At 41.0% G+C, this 22209-nt stretch overlaps 1 protein-coding gene across 2 annotated transcripts; it reads right to left on the bottom strand.

Annotated features, from left to right (window-relative positions):
- Positions 1-6595: 6595 nt before the first annotated feature.
- On the bottom strand, positions 6596-21984 carry LOC109963163 (G protein-activated inward rectifier potassium channel 1-like). Of its 2 annotated transcripts, XM_020605486.1 has the most exons (3): positions 20994-21984; positions 10616-10832; positions 6596-7593 (listed from the first exon to the last, which is right to left on the bottom strand). In XM_020605486.1, the coding sequence occupies exons 1-3, from the start codon at positions 21657-21659 to the stop codon at positions 6929-6931; spliced, it is 1548 nt and encodes a 515-aa protein (XP_020461142.1). In that variant the 5' UTR covers positions 21660-21984; the 3' UTR covers positions 6596-6928. The 2 variants fall into 2 exon arrangements, with proteins under 2 accessions (XP_020461142.1, XP_020461143.1); XM_020605487.1 differs by lacking the exon at positions 10616-10832 and having other exon boundaries at positions 7515-7593.
- Between the last annotated feature and the right edge of the window lie 225 nt (positions 21985-22209).

Genomic DNA, 22209 nt, shown 5'->3' with positions numbered 1-22209 from the left:
ATTTGAAAAGTAGCTGTCCATTTATTACCTAGACATTTAAGGCCACTGATGACAATGTTAGAAATCAGTTAAATGGGTTGCTATATGGATGATCAGATTTACAAGATTCTGCTGCAGTGTAATTACAGATGTCGATTAGTCAGGTATTAGATTCACCTCTAGATTAGACTAGCCAGATTAGCTCAAAACCAATTTCTGCTAGGTTTTTTTATGTATATAAATGGTTCTCCCATTGAATTTACAGTACAGCAGGATACTATATCACAGTGCACGTCAATATCTTTACATAAACTTACATATAAAAATAATAACACCTCATTTTTGCCCAAGATCCTAAAGCAGTTTAATCTAGCCATGCTCACAATTTCCTTCCTGGTTGTGTGAATAGTTGAAATAATAGATGGATTTAAAGCGATTAACCACACCTATATGTCAGGTATTACCAGAGGACAAAAAACAATCAGACAAACCAAATGACCAATCGGTCATTCAGTACTCTCTTAATAATTTCAGCACTTCATCCTATTCACATCCTGAGAAAGTGGCTTCCTATGTAAGTTGTCGACACCCGTCACTGTAGAATTAACATTCTTATTCTCCCGGTGGCAATGCAGCAGTGACCATTAGTGTGTGAGAACAGGAATTATTATTTCCAGTGGAGCCCTCAAGGACTGTTTGCTGCAGTCGTGGGCTGAGCAGGGCAGCAGTGGAAGGAGACAGGACAATTGCAATTTAGGTCCTAAGAAATTTCCCCTGAAAACCCAATTATGTCTCTGTGGGGACGACAGGGTGATAAGGGTCATTTTGCTCTTTATAATGGAATGATAGAAAGGCTGTGTGTAACGATGGGGTCTCTTTTTATTCTCTGGGCTTTCACTCACTGCCCACATCATTGTCACACTCACACACTGTACAATATACTACACTGCAGGAATTGGAGGAAGATTAAAAGTCCTTCAAAAGAATGTCATTAAAAAGTAATAGACTTTTCACTGTCTGAAGATGGATTTCAAATAATGTCTCAGAAAAAGTTCTCATGCTTTTGCTGAAGGCTGTGAAGTGAGGAATTGAAAAGTAGGAAACAAAGGGGAGTAGTGGGTGTTCGCTCTCTTAGCAGTCGAGCCTCTGATGTTGAAATTTGTGTGCGTTTGAATTTGTGTGATCATATTTCATTAAAGTGCATGCCTGCATGTGACAAGTACAATTTCACAGAAGAGGTGGTGTCAGATAAACGATTTGTCCAAAGTTAAAAAGTGCTTATCCGGCACAATGTACCCTGGAGAACACAGTCATAAAACAGCAGAAAGGAACCAGGAAAACAGACAAATGAGGAATAAAGGGAGTAAATACTTAAATGGAGCCTGGGTTTTCTCCAGGCTCCATACATATTTTTAAAGGGTTGAGACTCCAGGCTTTCAGTTGTAGGAGCCAGAGAACAGAAGAATTGTGTAGTGTGATGTAGCAGTAGTGTGGAAATGCCTAAATATGGAGGAAAAGCACATACACTTTCCTTAACAAAAACAGCCGTATGTTTGCACATAATTGTGTGTGTGTATGTGAAAGGGAGAAAAGTTAATAGTGCCTTTAAGTTTCATTTATTCTGTGCTTCCTAAAGTAGCTGTGGTTTTGATGCCGATAGGTTGAAAATTTATTATAAAGCCCTTGGCATGCTTTCTGTGTTATCTACTTATGCTGTACCTCCATGCAGAAGCAACTCAGTTCATACAAGTCTCGTGAACTGCTGCTGGCGAGAATTTTGTTTTTCAAACCATGTAAAGTGATCTTTTCTGTTTCCAGGCTCCACATTTCCCTCCAACTCTTCTGTTCTACATCTTCCCATCTCGTCCACTGTCCCTGCTGAGCCTGGGAGACTTTGCACATCTACCTGCCTCTTCTTGCCTCCTAATCTCATCAATAACCATCTCCCATCTGTCAGCTGCTGATGCTTTACTTCAAGAAGGCTGTGATGTGCTTATACCAAAACCACCACGTCCATGCTGTACCTGCCCTACAATATCCTAACCCTGTTTAAGAGCTGCCTGAGCCTGCAAAACTGCCTCCTTTGGGTTTCACGTCCTCCCTGCTGAGACTGTTGGTGCTGCGCTCTGCACCACTACATCCCTGGATTCCAACAGTGTTATCTCCAGTCTAGCCTTAGCACATTTTAACGCCTATGTTAAACTGGTTATAGGGAGCTCTAAAATCCCTTTTCCATACAGGGCCACACTGCTGAGGCAGCACGATGCTCCCAGCCACTTCCTAATGTATGTGCTAAACATTCTCTCTGGCTTCTCTACCTTAGAAATTGGTACATCAAACACTGTCCGACGCACAGCAGAGGCATCATGAGTGTCTTTGAAGGACATATTACATTTGTGTGTCTTGTGTTTACCACTGTGATGAATACCACTCACAGCTATTGATTTTTTTGTGAAGGGACATGGAGTCATTGCATACATTAACACCAAACTTCTCTCAACGCTACAGATGGACCTGCATATTCCAGTCACTCCTAGCAGTCCCTGCAGAATCACGTGATTATCCAAAGATCTGAGCATCAGGTTGTGTCTCAGGCTGTGGGTTGGGTTTCAGCAGTGAGGCAGGAATTGATTGGTCCTTCGATCTCTCGCCTGGTTACATTAGGAGGAGCGATGAAAGGGATGTCCCAGCGGATGCTTGGAGTACTGGAATGAACGATTCACTCCAGCACTTCAGTCCAGTCACAGACACTAGTTTTAAGGAACCAGTATTTACACATTCCACACGCATGGTCCACAGGCAGGGTTTATGGTAATATATGCATGGAAAAATCAATGCAGTCAGCTATTCATTCTTTTCAAAGCATGTCAGCATCAGCTGTTTCCATTGTGAAGCAGACAAGTTGAAATTAAAGTGGCACACAGAGAGATGAGGACTGCTGATGCTATTTGCTATCCTTCTTTTTCCCATTTCCCACAGGGTTACCCTCCATGGATAAGGGGGAATAAATCACAGCGCTGCAGATGAGACACTTGATATCTGCAGTTTAGCTCACACAAACACACACGCAGTGTTTTCATTCCTTGTGGGGACTTTACATTGACTTACATTCATTTCCTGTAGACTTATCCAAACCTTAACCATAACCACTACTTGCCTAACACCTAACCCTGACCCTAATACTTAACCGAGAGGACTGAAGGACACAATGAGGATCTCCTCTCTCACACACCAACACACAGACATACACACACACACCCCATCTGTATGCTTGCTGTCACTGCTGAAGGGCAAAGAGGTTACCATGTTGCCATGGTGACTGTGGTGTAAGGAGGTGGCTTGTGTTTTGATTGACAGATGCAGCATCTGTTTGTTGTGTGTGTGTATGTGTTTGTGTGTCTTATTGTTTGTGTGCATGCAGACACTTTGGTGTACAGTATATCAGTAAGGTGGATCAGTGAGCCACATTTCCCTATTAGACACCACAAGTGGCCTAATTAGCCATTCATTCACAGTTTGTGCAACACAGCCCAAACAAACAGCTCACTGTGGATAATAAATGAATCAGCTCCACATCAAAACATCCCCAATCTGATCTCTACGATGAGAAAGAACTGAAAATTATTGTGCATAGTTTTTTTCTTTTTCTGACAGAGATTAGATTAGTGGTCTTTGTCATTTAGAACTTTTTCAGGCAGATTTGAGCTGGATGACAGTGTGAGGAAGTCAGCAAGACGGGCTCCTGATGAGCCTCTCCATGCCTTGTTATTAAGTATTCATGTTCCAGATATTTTTAACCTGTGGAGACATCAGTGTCAGGGTCGTTAGAGCAGAGGCTGAAACGCCTCAGACAGGAGCTGAGTCTCTAAAACTGACAAATATGGTGTCACCAAGGTCTGCCATGTGATTGCTTTAAGTAAACAGAGGAGGAAGGTTTCTGGCATTGGTCTCAAACTGTGGCCCTGACAGGTAGCCTATTGAGTGGCATTAGGAAAATCACTTTTTCTCAGTGAGTAAGGTCAGTAACTATAAATTATCATCAGGGGCAGTTTGGCAGTGGAATTAGTTCAGTGTAACCCAGGACACCGTGCTCCAAAACTACAAGACGATGTCACAGTCACTTCTGACTCACCCTGGGAAAGATTATGAGCATGCAGCTACAGTATTTCTGCTACTTGTAAACTAGTTGTTTACAATGTGTTACACTTTGTTGCATCATTCATTCATATTCTACCACTCCACAGCCTGCTTCCTTACTAGGCTAAGGTCACTAAGGCTTCACTCTTTTGTTTGGTCAGGGAAACACAACAACAAATAAGTAACCCCCAAACTTTAAGATACTTACATTAACAGTTTCAGGGTAAATGGAAAAAGTAAAACTGAAAAATTACTGGCACTGTGAACGTTTTAAACTATTAGCTGTGAATATAAGGCCCATAATATCCCAAGCCAATGGCTGGCGGTTGGCCACTGTCGGGTCATTGCTGAGTGTCTGTCGCCATCGTCTTCTCAGTGTGTCCGCACTACTCGAACCCTGCTGGCGGCTTTTCAGCCGATTAGCTGTGTTGAATCGGCGTCGGACCTCAGTGGTGAGAGAGTCCACTCTGACTGTTCAGTTTAGCGATTCAATGCACAAGAAGAGAAATGTTCGAGGAAAGACCCTTGAGCCTGTCGCTGAAATATCCATGATTTAACCTATTTAGTGTGGTGAGTCCTTGTTTTTTGCTTCCATGACCTCATTTCTTCTTCATCCACAACCAAAAGACCAAGGGCAGAGAACAGAAATGCTATTTATAACTTCTTATCAGACATATTCTCGATTAGAAGCAGCTATAAACAGCAGTTATGGAGCTACTTTGTTTAGAGCTTGTATTTCCGCAGCCTAGTTCTTCTTCTTTCCCTTTCTGAATGGCAAATACAGATATCGCCACCTGCTGGTAGAGGGAGTTATTTCTCTAACGCGGGCGCAGAACGTATGTGCTAGTTGGCCATTGTGTGTAGTCTGTGCAGTGTGCCACTTTGTTGACCTGACTGGCTGAGACAAGGCGATGTGAGGTGAAGTAAAAGTTGGCCTATGCTGCTGCTAGTTCTTTCACATCAGCTTTGTGTGTCTCTGGCCTAATATTAATAAGTGTCATTGTACGCTCGATATACAGTAGGGGGCACTATACTGTAGCTTCTCTGATGATCGGCTGAACTGGTAGTTTATGCATACATCAAGTTTCCTTAAGCAGAAAACTTTTACAGCAAGTAGGAGATTAGATTTGTACATTTTGTATTATTTCATGTGACAGATATGAAAAATGAGGCAGTGTTTTGAACTGCTACCCCCCAGTTTTAGTAATAACTGCACAGTGGGTGGTTGACGGTTGACTGTGTAAAAACTGATTTCCAGACAGCAGATGATAGAATAGAGCATATTCATATGAAATGCCCTAAATGAAAAAATAAACCCACTACTGCTCCTTCGGCTTTATTATTCAATTGAATCAGTAGGTCATGTATTATGTTGAGCGGTGGGTGAGTATCATCAACAGTGTATGCTTTCGACCAAATCATCATATTAGTTTTATTATTACTCGTCTCTGTGTTTTATTAGCACATCTCTGTATTGTAATGAGCCAATTTCTCTCCATTGATGTATAATTTGCAAATCATACACAGCATGAGAACAGTGGCAAACCTTGTGTAGTGAGTAAGTGTACAAACACACACACAAGGATTGAATTATAGGATTGAAGTGTACAAAGCATTTTAGGCTCTGTGTAACTTGAGTGGGTGGTTAAAACTGCGGCTTCATAATGAGAAGGGGAAAGGCTCTGCGAGTGAGGAGTTGAAGCAGGGGAGATCTTCTTCCATTGATTTTCCTGTCTCTGCTGCTGTAGTGGGGAAATTAAGGCTAAGATGTTCTTGTAAAGTAAGATACGCTGACTTTGTGGTGTTGAAGAAGCTTGTGTGGAGTTACCACTGTGCAGCATAGTGAGTTAAGTACCTTTATTTAGTTTAGTTTAGTGTCTTCTGCTTCCTGTTGCTCTGATCTCAATTTGTTCTTTGAAGAAATGTCTTGTCTTATCTGAATCTTCATTTCCATTGAGTGTTAATGCAAAAATAGACCAAATATGAGCAGTTCAATAAAATGAATAGTAAAAAGGCTGAAAAATAAAAGGAACAAGGCTTCCACAATGCGAGACTGTGTTGCTCCGCTCAGACATACTGTACATTTGAGAGAAGACCACATAATGCATTGTTTGGGTGCGTTTGTTAGGCATGATGCATACAGAAGGTGATGGCATTACTCCTCTGTCTGGAACAGTGGGTTGACTCTAATCAGCCTCTATTCTCCAATAAACACTCTTCATATTTCTCTCTCAGCATCAGCAGTGTAGCTCTTTATTCACACACCTTCTCTCTCTTATATGCACTTTATGCATTGAGGAATTATGGGATTGTCCCTGCATTAAGTGTCACTTGCCAAGGCACTATTGGATTACTCATTAATATCGTGCACTAACAATCATAAAGAGCTCATAAACCAAACTTTGATTTTTTTGTTGTGGCAGCAATAAAAACATAAAGCAGAGAGAGCTCAAACAGCATTTATTACCATCTCAATATAATTTCTATTTAGACAAAACTAAGATTGACTATTAAGTGCAGTGTTGCACACGTTAAACAATGGATTTAGTGTATACATGCACAACTCTTGCAGAATGATCAAGTTTGTGTTTTCTTATTGTTTTGTGTGTAACAATGCCTTCATGAATGCCTCTGCTATGAAACACTAAGATCACAGTAATTCCAGTAATGATTGTGTCTCAAGAATAAATCGAGAAATTGCAAGTAAGTGATCTGTTCTGTCTCCCGAGGGCAAGTAGATCTCTAAAATGTGTTTCCATACATGTCTCCTTCTGTCTGGAGTCTGTTGTTGTGGTCAGGGACCGTCTGGGTTTCAGCGGTCAGCATTCATCTTCCGTAGCTTCGGTGGCAGGTTGTCCCCCAGCTTCCCTCCAGCTGAGAGCAGCGGGCTGTGCATGGGGAGTGGAGCAGGAGACAATGTGGGCTGTAGGCTGTGCTGATACAGGTCTCCAGTAGACTGGGTCATGGGTTCAAAGCCCACCTTGAGGGACTTGAGTTGCAACCGATTCTCTGCCTCAGGGCCAGTCGAGGAGCTGAGGCGCTGCAGCTTCAGAGGCAGGTCTCCTGTGCTGCAGGCCTTCTCAGAGTGTTGGGAGCTAAGCAGAAGCACTTTCCTCTGCAGGTCCTCCTTCCCAGATGAACTCATCCTCTGCAGCTTTCTAGGCAGTTGACCACCAGTACCTCCCTGATGGCCCCTTTCTTCTGAAGTGTTGATGCAATCCACAGAAAACACCCGGTCACGCCTGGTGCCATGGCTTTCAGTCAGCGCAGGGGTGGGAGTGGACAGAGGTGAGGGGAGTGAATTTTTCTCTTCATACTCCTTGACGCTGTACGGCGGTGTCGGTACCTCAAAAGTGTTGTGAAACTGAGAGTAGTCTACCCTGAAAAAGCCCTCCTCCAGGGACATCACCGGCAGGAAACGATGGCCCCATAAAACCTCATCCTCGGTATATGACGTCCGTGCCTGGCATGTCATACCTATGAGAGAGTGGAAGGGTAGGAGTTTTAATAACTACCATAGCTCCAGTAAAACTATTATTGGCTGATAATGAGGAACGTGAATGGGCTGCAATCCCTCCAGTTTTTTACCTCTCTGCTCTGGGCTTTTTTATATTTTGTGGAAAATACTGCTTCTTGCACAACCTACCATATAGTTCAGTTTAGTCATATACTGGAGATTTCAATATTGTCTGAACAGCAAATCCATATATTCTTATTTCATACTCTAAGCATGTTGCCTCTCATAGACTTAATCAAATAACAATGAAGATGACATAAAATGTATTATTACAAAAGGAGAAGTTTTATATACTAGTGTTGTTTGTTGCTTGGTGCTGTTTGTTTCCACACAACAGCGAGCAATTCCCATGTTTTCAGCCAATAGTATAGGTGAAAGGGGAGTGATGCTTGCCATCAACATGTCCCATGCTGGTTGTGATAATTGCCAGTTTAAATCTGATCAAAATAATTAGCGTTAGGTTGTCTAGCACCATTCCTACATCAATATATCAATGGCAGGAGCCATGGGTCTTGTCTTTACATGTCTTTATTGAAACATGTGGTGGTGATTGTGAATTACACTGGCTTCTCAAAACAATCTATGCTCATCTGGTAGCTGTTTATTAGTGTGCGTATTTATCTGTTATTTAAGGATCACATTTTGAGGGTTGGTATAAGCAGTTATTCCATTGGCCTGATGCTATTCCAGGCTCCACCGAAAACATTTAACAGTCTACATGTAGTCCAGGATAATTTTTCACCTGCATTCTCATCTCTTATAAGGAGAATTTCTGCGGTCTGTAGATAATTAAGACAACACTAATACCAGTGCTGTGAAACTTTGTGGCTTTGAAGCCTGATGGGCATGTCAGTTTTATTTCATCTTTTTGGCATCAAATCGGTATTCAACCAGCCGATTAATATTTGGTGCATCTTGCATGAAAATAAAATCCCTCAGCACAACTTCGGAAACACTTGGCAGACAGTGAGCAATGTTTCCCTGAAGAACACATGAAATTCCTGCATGTGGCCTTTGTGGGCCACTGTTCAGAGAGTGGTTTATGATGCTGCGTCCTTTATGTGAGACTCCTTTAACTCTGACTGCTGTAACTAAGCAAGACTGTAAATTATATCATAGTACATACATAGTGGTATGTGTCATCTGCATATTAGTGAAACCGTTACCTACCTGTCACCATGTCTGAGCAAAAATAGAGTAAAGGGGCCAGTATCAAGCCATGTTGAATACACAATGGTTTACAAAGGTTTGTTCGATGGTATCATCTGTTCCCACATTGGGTTCTGCTCTCTTCTTCACTGTTTTCTTGGTTTCTAGATATTCAGTTTAATTGGATCCAGGTAGGGTCCCATTCTACTGCCATGTCTCTGGTCTGTGAATCAATATATCTGTATCTCATACACATGTATCTCAGCTATCACTTTTGATCACGTGATGTGTCCTGATCATTTCAAAAGGACACGCATTTGTTTTATAAACAAGACAGGATGTGAACATTGGTGTCGAGAGGAAAAATGGCCTGTATCACTGCTTTTTTGGACCCTTTTGCACAGGGTCAGTTTTTTTAAATTAATTTATGTTCATCAAATTTTTGTAGGTTATGCATGGGTCCATTTTGCACTTAGTGGGTACCTTTGGTTTCCAGATTATATATGGTTGATTGAACTGGAAAACGCTGCTTCTTGCACAACCTACCATATAGTTCAGTTTAGTCATATACTGGAGATTTCAATATTGTTCAAATAGATTTTCTAATTGCCATTTGTTTTTCTACAGAGAAGGGTTTAAGGACAGTATACCAATGGTGTTAGCCTAGTTTTGTCACATGAATGAGTCACTGAGTGTCAAACAATAAAACTGTAAATGTTATTTTATAGAGACTAAATTCTACATTCATCCATTCTGTATAGCTGCATATACAGTACCTACTCAGATTCGCCAACAGACCTAACAGAGAAACCTTTTGGTCACATTGTGAACATTTTGTTCTAATGTATATAAACAGAATCAGTATCAATGCTAATCAAAGTCATTGCATGTTTGATTGATAAATAGAATGAGACAATCAACAAACTGAATACCTGTGTCCGCAGTTACTGGATGTGAGGGGATAACTCTTAATGTGTTCAAGCTAAAGGGACATATGTTAGTGTGAGGATGATGGAATATCATGGCCCCCTGAAGGTGACACTGTTAGGGCTTCTGTCTTCTATTCCTCGAGAGCCACAGTACTGCAACACTAAACTTCTGCTGCACCCTGATTTGATGGCATTATCAACAGAGCACAGACCGTGTTGCCTGTCTACCTCTACATTTCCCAGCTGATCCCTCCCTTCTGCTCTAAGCCTATTCAGCTCTGTGGTTTCTCCTACAACAGTGGCAGATTGAGGGTTATCAGGGATAGACTGAAGCAGAGCTGAAAAGAATAGAGGAAGATGGATTTATTTGTATTGACTGTTCTGTTAAATTTGCAACAGAGAGAGCTGTATTGTCGTAAGAGTACATCAGTATGGCAGCCTTTAGTTTACAGCAGTGGCTGTATACCAAGGTCTCACAGGCTCAGAATTACCTCTGCTCTCGGCTGTCATCTGAAAAATGGAGTGGAACTTCTACTAAAACCTTAGCTCATTCATCAAACTGACATACACATCTGACCATGGCCTTTTATTATGCATAAAGTCGGCATAAACTAATTGTGCAGCAATAAAATATCCCTTATAATTCCATCGCAGTGTCATTCTCATGTATTGTTCTCATTGTCACTTTTTTCTATGCATTCTTCAAATATGCAAAAATGGGAAGGTACACTGGGAAATAACATTGCACAGTCTAGATTATCTACTAGACAAGAAAATTATGTTGGTTGATATTAATATAAGAGTTTACATTTAGATTGGGAGTGAAGAAAAGAAGCAGTGAGAATGGGATGGGAGGGGACAGGATGGAGAGAGCTGAAAGAAATAATGGGAACATATTTCTCACCAGTGGTCTCCACGATGCCCTCGAGGATAACGACAATCTCAAACTGTTCGTTCAAGAGAGAGCGCTGGGAAAGGTCAAAAAAAGGGCTCTTGGCATTGATTTCATGGCAGATGGTGAGAGGAGACACCAGGAAGAGCTGGTCTGCACCTGTCCCAAAACCAACATCTAACTCACACTGGTCCAGAGGCAGGAACTCGCCTTCCGGTGTCTGACGAGACTGAAAGGCAGTCGACAACAAGAGAGTAACAGAAGTGGACAGAGAGGAGGAGGTGTGAAGAAAGTGTAATAAAGATAGAACAGAAGAAGAAAGACAGGGAAGAGAGGATTAGATGCACTCATTGCAAAATGGAGAAAGAAAGATTTTTGTTCTGCACTGTTTGGCCTCATTTTGCCTAATGAATGAGAACGGATACCTTGGTAACACCTTTTTAAGGGCCCCGTTTACCAGCTAATTTAGTGGAAACTTTCCATCCATCCATTATCACTTATTTGAGGGGGGGAGCTGGCGCCAATCCCAGCTGATATTGGGTGAGAGGCAGGGTACACCCTGGACAGGTCACCGCACACATCCACACTCTCCCCTATGGGCAATTTATTCACAAGTCAACCTAAACCTAAAAACCTAAAAATTGGCTGGTATTTAGCTGTAAATTTCTCTGATATTTACAAGAAAAGCCTCTACAATTTGGTCTTAATTCTACAGTAAAGGAACATGTTCATTGCAACAGTTAAGTACCTGCTATTTGTGAGTTTTAAAGAAAAGACTAGGAAATTATGTAGCTGATCAGTGAAAAATAAATATTAACTCGTATCAACAGTTATCTATCAGAGTTTCCTAGAAAAACAAGTGTTTGGCCTCCAACAGTTGTCTAAATTAAACCATGAGATATGTTTAGAAATGTCTTTTTGGTGAAACAGCCAACAACTCATTGTAATTTTGAAGCACGTTAAAGACACCTAGACACGAGACACTTGTTTCTAAAGGAGAAACCACTGGCTAATTATATAATAGTGCTGTGTGTTTTACAATCAGTCTGTTCAAAGGCTAGAGTAGCAGAGCAGAAATACTCAAGTAGTTCAAATACCTGAAACTACAGTATTTGACTTAGTTATTTGCATTTTTGTATGCAGTCTAAAAGTGTGATGCAGCAATTCTCTAAAAACGTATTCCTCATCCTCCTGGAAAGGTGATAAAAGATACCGTCTATCTCTAGTCTCTTGAATATCCATTGGTGGCTTTCTTGCAGTGGCTACAGACTTGGCACTTCACACTGATTTTTAGAAGAACTTGCAGGTGGACATAGTGTATGAGACAGCCATGCCTGGACAGGACTTATACACAGAGTGTTAACTGATGGGGAAGCATTTAATTGCCCAGATGATGTTGAAGCACAGCACCAAGGTCTTGGATGTATTTTGTTCTTTCCTGTTTTGACTTCAGAGAAACAAGCTTGTGCTAATTGGGATCAGGGTTACTTTGTGAGATAAAGCACTTTATTTTGTGTTTTACTATACAGCATCTTTCTTTTCTACTTCAAGCATCATCACAAAAATGCTCTGTTTGGGAAACTATGTATTTAATCAACTTTTAAAATGTAAAAATACTAAAAGAAGTGAGATTTTTTCCAAATGTTATTCTTTAATACTCTTTTCTATTTTTCTGCATTGTTTCACCTCAGTAGTTGGGATACATCAGCCACCAACCACCCACACAAACACACACACTACACTACCACCCCTTACAGCTTCATAATGATCTCCTGCACAGATACACACTCAGTCCCACCCCCTTCTTTATAACCCTCTCTGCCATTTCTGGATCTTTTGTTCTTGTTGGAAATCTTAAAATAATCGACACATTATTCCCACAAACACGAGTTCCGCTTTCAGCATTTTTATTTCTGAGCCACTGTCATCTACTGTTTGTTCTGGTCCAAAATACAGCGATAATCAAATAGACAAATGAATAATGCTTGATTTCAGTGCACTCTGGCTCAGAGAAGTTACATCATTCTGATATTACCTAGAAACAGACTGTTTGCTGAGCCCCACTCCCTTTACTGTTGCTACAGCCCACATTCTCTCCATTCTCGCATGGTACATATACCATTTATAGATAACACTGGCAGATTTACTGCTTGTTGAAACAGTGGGTCCTTGATATCAGACATACACTGACAAATGCAGATGTCTTATTTATAGCCAATGACAATTGAATTTGCTGCCTGAAAGATTATTGCTAATAATCATAAATTAGGATCATACTCAATGGCAAGAAATCACTTCATTCTACAAGATGTTTTCAGCCTTCATCAGTGTCACAATCACACAGTACAACTGCTTCTACAATTTTACACCATTGAAACCTCTTGAGTTAATTAGCCTGCACCTGGTTTAGTAATCATAGATGAAACAACATGAGCTCTTAGAACACAGGTAACAGTTACAATATATTCAAACCCATGTAAAACCAAAGAACAGGCTTTCTAATTTAACTGCATCAAAAAGCAGAATAAAGAATAGAATAAAGTGATTTCTTGCCATTTAGTGCAATCTTAATTTATGATTATCAGATAATACTACTGGGAAAATGCACCAATTTTTCCTGAGTGCCCAGAATCCATACATCAAAGACTGTTGCTGACAGACTTTATCAGATGTAGCTAGCTAATTTAGCTAATGTTAGGTCTATGAGGGATGGCACAGCGGCCTCACAGCAAGAAGGTTCCAGGTTCCAGCCCAGGCTGACTTGGTGCCTTTCTGTGCAGAGTTTGCATGTTCTCTCTGTGCCTGCATGGGTTCTCTCCGGGTACTCCGGCTTCCTCCTACAGTCTAAAGACATGCAGCTTAGGTTGACTGGTGACTCTAAATTGCCCCTAGAAGTGAGTGTAGTTAGGCCCTGTGATAGACTGGCAACCTGTCCGGTGCGTACTCCGCCTCTCACCCAATGTCAGCTGGGATTGGCTTCCTATTCAGGAATAAGTGGTATAGAGGATGGATGAATGGACAGATGAGGTGAAGATGCTGACTTTAAAAAAAAAATCTTATCAACTAACTCATTTTGTATCAAGAATCATGTAAAAGTCCACACAATATCATAATAAATGTGAATGTAATGTTTACCTATACTTTTTCTTATATTTCATTGTAGAGCTAGTTAGCCCAAATATTATTTAGAAGTGTATGTTTTAGAACCTTTTGTGTGGCTGACTGTATTTGTAGAACTTGGTACACACACCATCTAAGGTAATAGTTAAGGCTCCTACAAGGTAAACTTCCCAAATCCAGTAAAGAGCAGGACAGAGCTGCTATCATTTGCCTAAATTGTGATGGCATTCAGGATCAGCTTTCACACTGAAAAAAGCTACTCAGTAGATGTACTAGTCATAAATAAGTCTTTTGTCACCTGTATCCCCACACGCTGATTAAATTAATTATGGGTGTGCTTCTTGGCCTTGGAAGAACCTGGATCAGATTCTTACTGGAGGTGGGAAACTAGTTAGCTAGACATGCTGATTGCAACTTATGTTAGAGCACACACACACAGCGTTTAATTGGTCTTTTATACTTTTAAAAAGGTTAAAAAGAGACACCACACTCCAAGCTCTTTAGATACGGAGTATGCATGGCTCTAACTACAGCCCTGTGCATGCCTTTCTATAGAGACAGCCAAAGCTTGACAGCTCTGCAGTGCCCTAGTCGTGGTTGTTAATTGGACAATAACTGCTCAGGACATGATTTTACTGGCATAAAAAAAACAACTCTTAGCAGAAAACTAACTATAATAAGATTAAAACAACTTTGAGAATAGTTTTGAACTAGTCTCTGCTGACAGACCGGTGGTGCTGCCAGTTTTATTAAATAAACTGGGGGAGCTTAGGGGATTTAAATCAATTTCAAAATGGTAAACAAATGAGTTTCATTCGTAAATGAACTGACTTTCAGTGGCTTTACTACATTTCTGGTTCTGCTTTCTCACTCATCCTCCTATCCAGGCCTTTCCAGTGACATCCCAGTAACACTGCCCTCTAGTTTATCCCTCTGAGACACAACCTATTACTGTAGTGTGAGTAAACAGTTTTTATATTATCAGAAAATATTGCATTCTATTTCTGTCTCCTCTGAATATCAATGAGATGAGATTCTTGTTTACACTGGAGAATGGCTTTAATGTTGGGGGTGGGCATTGTTCACTTGTCAGGTGCTTATAGGCAGCTGAATAGTGTTTGGCATTGTTCCTCCATGTGGGTTATCTCACACTAACTTAGGGAAATTACACTACTTTCTGTCTTTGTTTAAGATTAAAAAGATGGATGACTAATTTGCCTTTACAGTCTATATAGCATACAGACCCTCTGTCCTAAGACCCTCAAATTTTGTGTTCACAGTTTCAGCAGTTTCAGGTTGACTTTATAAAGGTCTCCATCCACACGCAAACATCAGAATAATGGGGGAAATCTTTTCTTCACTTTGGATTAGAAAACAACAAAACTGAGCATTATAGTCCACATCTGGCAAAGAGTTAGTAATCCACAGCTGGGTAAACCTCTGTTGAGTCCTCTCAACCCACCTACACTGGGTTTTAATTCAGCCAAACTCATAATTTGGTCTTCTACTGCATCTCTTCTTCTGCTGGGAAAATGTCTGCACCATGGCCCAATTTCAACTGACTGATTACTGTTCACATTTTCCACTAAACTTAGAAGTCACCAAGATGACAAAGAAGACACCATATAGTTCATCAAATGTTTGGGACAAACAAGAACATGTTTTAATATTCAGTACCACTGTTATTTGAATTATTTATTTCTGCAGTATGCACATATGGCAGTTATTATATGGTGAAGGTAAGGGAGCTGAAGTGCACTTGTTTAACAACATGAATTGTTGTTCCTCTGGCTTTATAGTCAGACAAACTGCAAACCCAAACACCAGGTAATTTCTATGGGTATTTGACTGTATTTCTCTTCAGTACTTTCTGGAAACTGGAAATACAAACCCTGCAAATTGTGGCTAGACTGATTGTAACTAGTGATCAGGAGACATGGGATTCTTTGACTGTGGAGATTCATGCGCCACCAAAATTAGAAATTAGACAGGTTGGTACAATTATCAGGTCAAGCAAAAAAAAGAAGAAACTGGCATTAAACACTGAAAATATTAAAGCCGGGAATGTGAAGCACTTGTTTTGTGTTCATCCCCGGGAAGGGTTTGAATTCTCAATCTGACACTTGGTAACTTTGGCAGGAGTGGGCAGAAATGGTGTTACAATGTTCTTGGCCAAATATGTGTTTTGTTGTGACTGTGCGGCCACTGAGTTGTACTTGGGTGTGGAAAATACTGTAACAAGGCTCTTACACTATTATTATCAGAAGCCTGAAAATGTAGAGTTTATTCAAAAATAAAAAGGGATACTTTAGTGCTAGTGAATTTTTGACTTTGGCCTGCTGGCTCAGGCATTACAAATAGTACACACTCCACCTCACACATGCTCTTTTTTAATGCCTCTGAAAGAAAACCTAGCGAGGAAACCAAGGTCAGAAAAATTTGTAAAAATTAGTTTTTGTTTGTACACTGTTTGTGTGAGGTTGTGCAATTTTGAGCAAAATATCCTATTCAATAACTGAATAACATCAATAATTCAACCACAAGAAAAAGGAGCACGAGTAGTCCAGATTCTTAAGATTTTGGTCCTGGGCATCACTATTCAGTGACTGCAAGGCTTCAAGGACTTTTTCCAGTCCTCCACAACTCCATCTCTATGCCTAGTAGAAAAGAAATGGAAATCAATTCTAGTTCTCCTGACTAGTATTTGTAGCGTACCCTGAAATCCTTTGAGAAGATACAGAGCCAAGATGGTTTGTCTTCCTTCTGAACTAGAAGTGACCACTCATGCAATATAAATATCAAGAGATAATCTGTAATTCTTTTTATGTCTCCTCTCTTTTACTGTGAGTCTCTCTCTAGTTTTTCACCACTTTCTGTCACATTCAGTCAACTCCTTCTCTCTCTCTCTCACCCTCTTCCCACCCTTCCGGTAATACCAGAGTCATATTTTCAGCGAGGATGTTCCACCAGGATGCCTTCTGAGGCTGTCATGGATGCCCTGCAAAGCTGGATTTCAACTGTTTGTGGTGAGACTCTTGTATGACAGCTCCCACAGGTCTGTCTCTTCCTTCTTTCTGCTGTCATTCAGTAATCACCCATGACAGTTGATAAGAGCTCTGCTACACCTACATACTGTCCAGCACCAACAAGTGGCTTTGACATTTAACAGGGCTCATTAGAATTGACTAGCCTCATAACTGCATGTGTCTGCTCACAATGAACCTATCCACACTCATGTACATGCAGAAGCACTTTTTGGAATCACCATAGAGACAGGGAATACCAAAACTGTGTACCTAGGCGTGGGCAGATGGTCAGAGGCCCACCAAAGGTCATTTATTATCTTCTTACACTGTATTGCGCTATGATTACTTTTGTGCCTGCTGCATCCCCACCCACATGAACAGGACTGAGATTTAGGTGGCCAGTATGCTTCTTCCTAAATACTCGTACAGTAGCTTGAGGAACCCCCATCAACTGCACCGAAGCTGGACACAAGATTCAAAACTTTATTGCCATTTCACCATAATTAATAGGATTAATTTGGTTTGGTGGATCATTTTGATAACTTTACAAAGCTGACAATCTGAGACAACCACTTCCTGATGTGATTGACCAGATGTTCAGAGATGACAAAGAATACAGGGTTTGAACTTTGTTCTCAGGTTTCCTCTTTTCATTGTTGATACAACTACTTCTGTCACTTTTCATGTCCTGCAACACACTGAACGGTGTCCAGGTGTCTCAACATATGCACCGTTATCCTCATATTTAAATGATATCTTTTCTCTCTATGAACGCTGGCTTTTGACTACACCTTCAAACGTGGCCAATCGGAACACTTTCTTTTATGATTTGGTAAGTAATTACATCAAATCCAGTAGTTATAACTGAGAAAAACCCGACCCTCATCGTGATGTGATGATTATTTAATTTGATTTTCTGTGTAGAGACCAGCTTGACTAGAAAAAAGGTGCTGTTTGCCTTCTCCCCATTGAGGGTGAAGCCTGTGTAAACAGAAAGTGGTTGCATATTATAACCCTTGCTCATTGGAAGAAGGTAAAGTCTGACAACAGGCACCCATTTTCACAAATACAACAAATAAAAAAAATCTATTCATAAAATCTATTCATTGCCAATTGAACCTGAAAAACATGCTGCTGCTGGCCACCGCTATTCAGATGCTCAAAAGCTACCCTGCAGCGCGAGGCTGAGAACTGTTTGTGGGCATGTACTTTGAACAACGTAGAGACAACCAATCACGTTTGTTTTGATTCTCCCAGGAAACAAAAGTCACTTTCACAATGAAATGAATGGAAAAGTGTGAGCAAGCTTTTGACTGGTAGAGGAGGTGTTTTCTACTCCAACGCAACTACAGAAAAGAACTTCATACGAGGAAAAACTGATCATCATAGTCAATGGTGTGCTGATTCTTTCAGATATAACTTTACCATCTTGAGTAACACTCGAATAAGGAACACAATGTATGGAAACAACACATTTCAGTGGCAACTATATGGTAAAGATGCCCATATGCCACAGGTCCATGAGTGGCAAAGGGCAGCCATTTACTCTGACTCCATATGAGTCAACAATGATGTCGCCTAATCTTTTAATTGACAGAGAATGGAGTTAAGACAATCCTTTTACAGGCAGAGACCTAACTAAACCAGTCTTTATACATGTAGAGCTTCTGTATTCTAGTATATCTGCAAAGGTGAGTGGTCTGTAGAGTCCCATTAAAGGACCTGGACCACAATCACAGAACTGAGGTTATAGTGCAGAACTTAAAGGTTGTATATACATCATACTTTGACCAAAGATTAAAATGCAGCCACCTAACAAACAGCAAAAGTTTCAGAATACAAAAAAAAAAAATCACATTTTTATAGTGTAAGTTGGTGCCAGAGAAATTATTTTTCTTTGATTTGAGGGCAGATGAAACAGATTTTATGTGACAGCTATTGATTTACTGTTTCAGATGCAGCCTGATGAACAAGTCATCATAAAAGCCTTTTCTCAAACTCTGTCCCTCTCACGCTGTCTCCAGTTAAAATGATTCCTCTGCCAGAGTATTTTAAATGAGGCACGAAGAGGGCTGCAGTTCAACAGCACCACCAATATTTCTATACAGGGACTGCACTGAAAACATTCAGTCTAGAATATGATGACTTCAGTTTATTTTTATTTAATTGCATGAGGTATAAGGTTTATTTAAACAATATTATATGTATTGTGTTATATCTTAGGGTATGTTCAGTGTGAACTGTGCTTTTGTTGATGCATGACAAGTCACTATTCTTTTGTTTTTTGTGTATTGCACTCACAGCTGCTGCAATAATTCTGTCTCGGTAAGAGAGTCTTTGAAGTGAAAGAATACGGTTGGATCACAAAGCCCTGGAGTGAAAAACAAAAACAGTGGAGCACACAGTGGATGCTGTATTTATTGTAGGTAGGGAGAGGTAGGGAGTGTAAAAATGTTGTGGGTTTGGCAGAGAGGTCATGGATTTATCATATTTTTTGGAGGCCAGAAAAAGGTAAAAGGACCATGGCTTTACCACAGAAAGATTCCTGGCACTTCAGTGATTTGTGATGTCATATCTGCTCTTATCTCCTTTGGCTTGTTGCCCTTCTTTTGAAAGTAACACGAATCCTGATCATTTCTCTTTTAGTTGTGAGTGCCATGCTTTAAAAATGACTGTATTTCAGTTTTATCACACTTAAACCAGACTATTTATTACTGTTCCAATGTGGTGATGCACTACAATTCAAAATATCATAGTAACATAGATGGAGAAGAGTCTCTTTGAGATGCTGAGACCTCATGGCTCAGCCTGGCTCAGAGAGACAAGGGAAATCAGTAGACGTGTGATTGTACCTGAGGTCTATGGGGCTGTTCACTTCGTCCATGTTTGTAACTGTGGAATAGCTCAGTCTTCCCTGCCTCCCTCGCTGCCTGCCTGCCTGCATGCATGCATCATTAAGCTGACCAATGCTGTGCTCGATGTAGCTGTGTGGAGGAGACCACGGATATAAACAAGCTCTAAACACCTCACTAATGCTGGTTGTCTTCATTATGGCCCATTTTGCACACTGAACGTGGTTGTGGTTGAGAGGAGCTCTATTATAATAATTAAAAGAGGAGCCAGCCAACCTTGCTACTGTTTGTTGTAATTTTCTGCATTGTTGCTTGTTTTCAGAGTCCGAGGTTCATTAGCTATATTTCCCCCCAAAGCTGCTGAGTTCTTCATTAGTGGGTAACCAGTGTGGCACAGTTGGTGGTGGTGGGGTTTTGTTTTACTACTTGTTGAGAGTTTTGTTGCAGCCATAATGATGCTAGGTAATGCATTTTATATCTCAGTGAAGATAAAATAATGAACCATAAGGAAATATGGAAATCAATGTTATATGAATGTCATAAAGACCATTTATGCCTTTATACTGTCTCCCAGGAGTGCTTTTTATTGTGATCTGTGGCTGTGCATGTTCACTCTCACTGTTTCACTAAACCTAGCTTTCTTCCTCAGAGGGACATCTTTCAGTTTCATCCATTTCCTGGTACACACCTGACTGTGCTGGTGTCACCAAGTGAAGTGGAACTGATGATGGGCACGGTGTCCACTAACCACAATGCAGTGTTCCTGACCAACACTCCCTTTGCTTTGTTATCTCAGTGGTTTGACATGCATGAGGCTACACAGACCCTGACCATCCTGCAACTAAAGGATCATGGTAAAGCCACATATTTTGTTGAACAAAGCATGCATCGTGCAGCGAGACCTGCTAACAATTAAGATTTGAGTTGAAATGTTAATATTAACATTTGATGCGCAGTAAGCAACTGTTTCTCTTCCTTCTGGGCTCAGATGGAGGAAAGTAAAGGCACCAAAGTTTCCTCTGAGACACAAGCTGTCAGTCAAGAGTGCAGTCATTGTGTAAATTTCCAGTCAAGAGTGCAGTCATTGTGTAAATGGCTGTTTTCCCCTTTCCCCTAAGCTTCCACTATTTGCACAGGCCTACAGTATGTGAAGGAGTCCACATTGCCTGAAACACTGTGCTGTCCATTTCAGAAGCAGGGACTCTCTAAGTTAAAATAAATTATACTGCATGTTTATTTCCATGTAACTCTTATTCTACTATTTTATCTGTGAAAGAAGGTGTAATGTATCTGCAGCATGTTGCTAACTTCAACCCAGCCCCTACAGATCCTGGTTTCGGTTAGTTTTCAGGGAGTTCTTATCATCAGAGGCAACCTGCAGCTTCAGCTTACCTTGATGAGTTTGCACCTGATCTGAGCGGACACCATGTGGCTGTTCCGCAGGTTGCCAACGCGGAACATGAGGCACAATTTGCCGTCTCGCTGAGAAATCACCGCGTCCTGACTGAACATGAGCGTCTCTGCGCGTTTCTTAGGCTGGGACATTTTTATGAACATGCAGCCGATGTGAAAAGCGTCCACTATGGAGCCCAGCAGCGACTGGAACAAGAAAAGAATGATGCCCTCCGGACACTTTTCTGTAATGTACCGGTAGCCATAGCCGATGGTGGCCTCAGTCTCAATGAAAAAAAGAAAAGCTGAGGGGAAGTTGTAAACATTGGCCACACAGGGGGTGTAAGACGAATCGTGGCCGTGATTGAGGTCTCCCCTGATGTAAGCGATGACCCACCACATAAATGCCATGACCAGCCAGGCGATGGTGTAAGTTAGGATGAAGATGAGGAGGTTCCATCTCCACTTTAGGTCTACTAAAGTAGTGAAGAGGTCAGAGAGGTACCTGCTGGTCTCTCCCCCAAGGTTTCCGTGCTGTACATTGCAGCGACCGTTCTTCTCCACAAAGCGCTGTCGTTTTTTCTTGACTGGCGCAGAAGAAGTGGTAGCCCGATTAGTGTTAACCACCTGGTAGTCTTCGCCAAATTTCCTACGAAGTGCCGCCATTTGAGTTCTCCTGAAGTAACGGGAAAAGTACTTGCTCTTTAATCCATGTTTTTGTTAACTGAGCTCCCAAAACACTAAATACCTGCAGTGCGTTAAAGGCGCCATGGCCATTTTTAGCGCACATAGAAAATCATATAAATAAAAAAAACGTGTATATCAGTACTTATAAAGTTAACTTTTTATTTAAAAATATCCGCTGTTCTTCCAGTGTTTTTACATGACACCAGAAGATCGCTGACTGTGGCTGTGCGCTCTGCTCAGTCTCCACTCACTCTGACTGGCGTGAGTACAATACGCAGAACCGTCTCCCATTCACAGCTTCTGATGGGCTCAGGATGAAGAAGGAAGTGTGCGAGAGGGAGAGAGATGCGAGGAGAGTGAGAGGAAGGGGCTGGGAAAGAGGAGGAGAGAGTTACACAAGCCTGCGTTAAGGGGCGAGAGAGAGAGAGAGAGAGAGAGAGAGATGGATGATGCGCGCAATCTTAAGCGTCAGTGTAGTCCATCAGGTCAGTTAAATTAACGCGAGACATAACTGATATATTAATTAATA

The sequence above is a fragment of the Monopterus albus genome, unplaced genomic scaffold (genome assembly GCF_001952655.1).
Source record: "Monopterus albus unplaced genomic scaffold, M_albus_1.0 scaffold70.1, whole genome shotgun sequence".
NCBI classification, from domain to species: domain Eukaryota; kingdom Metazoa; phylum Chordata; class Actinopteri; order Synbranchiformes; family Synbranchidae; genus Monopterus; species Monopterus albus.
This window is presented reverse-complemented; position numbering and strand designations above follow the sequence as displayed.

Coding starts and splice junctions, on each gene's coding strand:
- LOC109963163 (XM_020605486.1), bottom strand. CDS start 21,659: ATGGCGGCACTTCGTAGGAAATTTGGCGAAGACTACCAGGTGGTTAAC. Junction 10,833..20,993: donor TCAGGTGCAAACTCATCAAG/GTAAGCTGAAGC, acceptor ACTGCCTTTCAG/TCTCGTCAGACACCGGAAGG. Junction 7,594..10,615: donor GGGCATCGTGGAGACCACTG/GTGAGAAATATG, acceptor ACTCTCTCATAG/GTATGACATGCCAGGCACGG.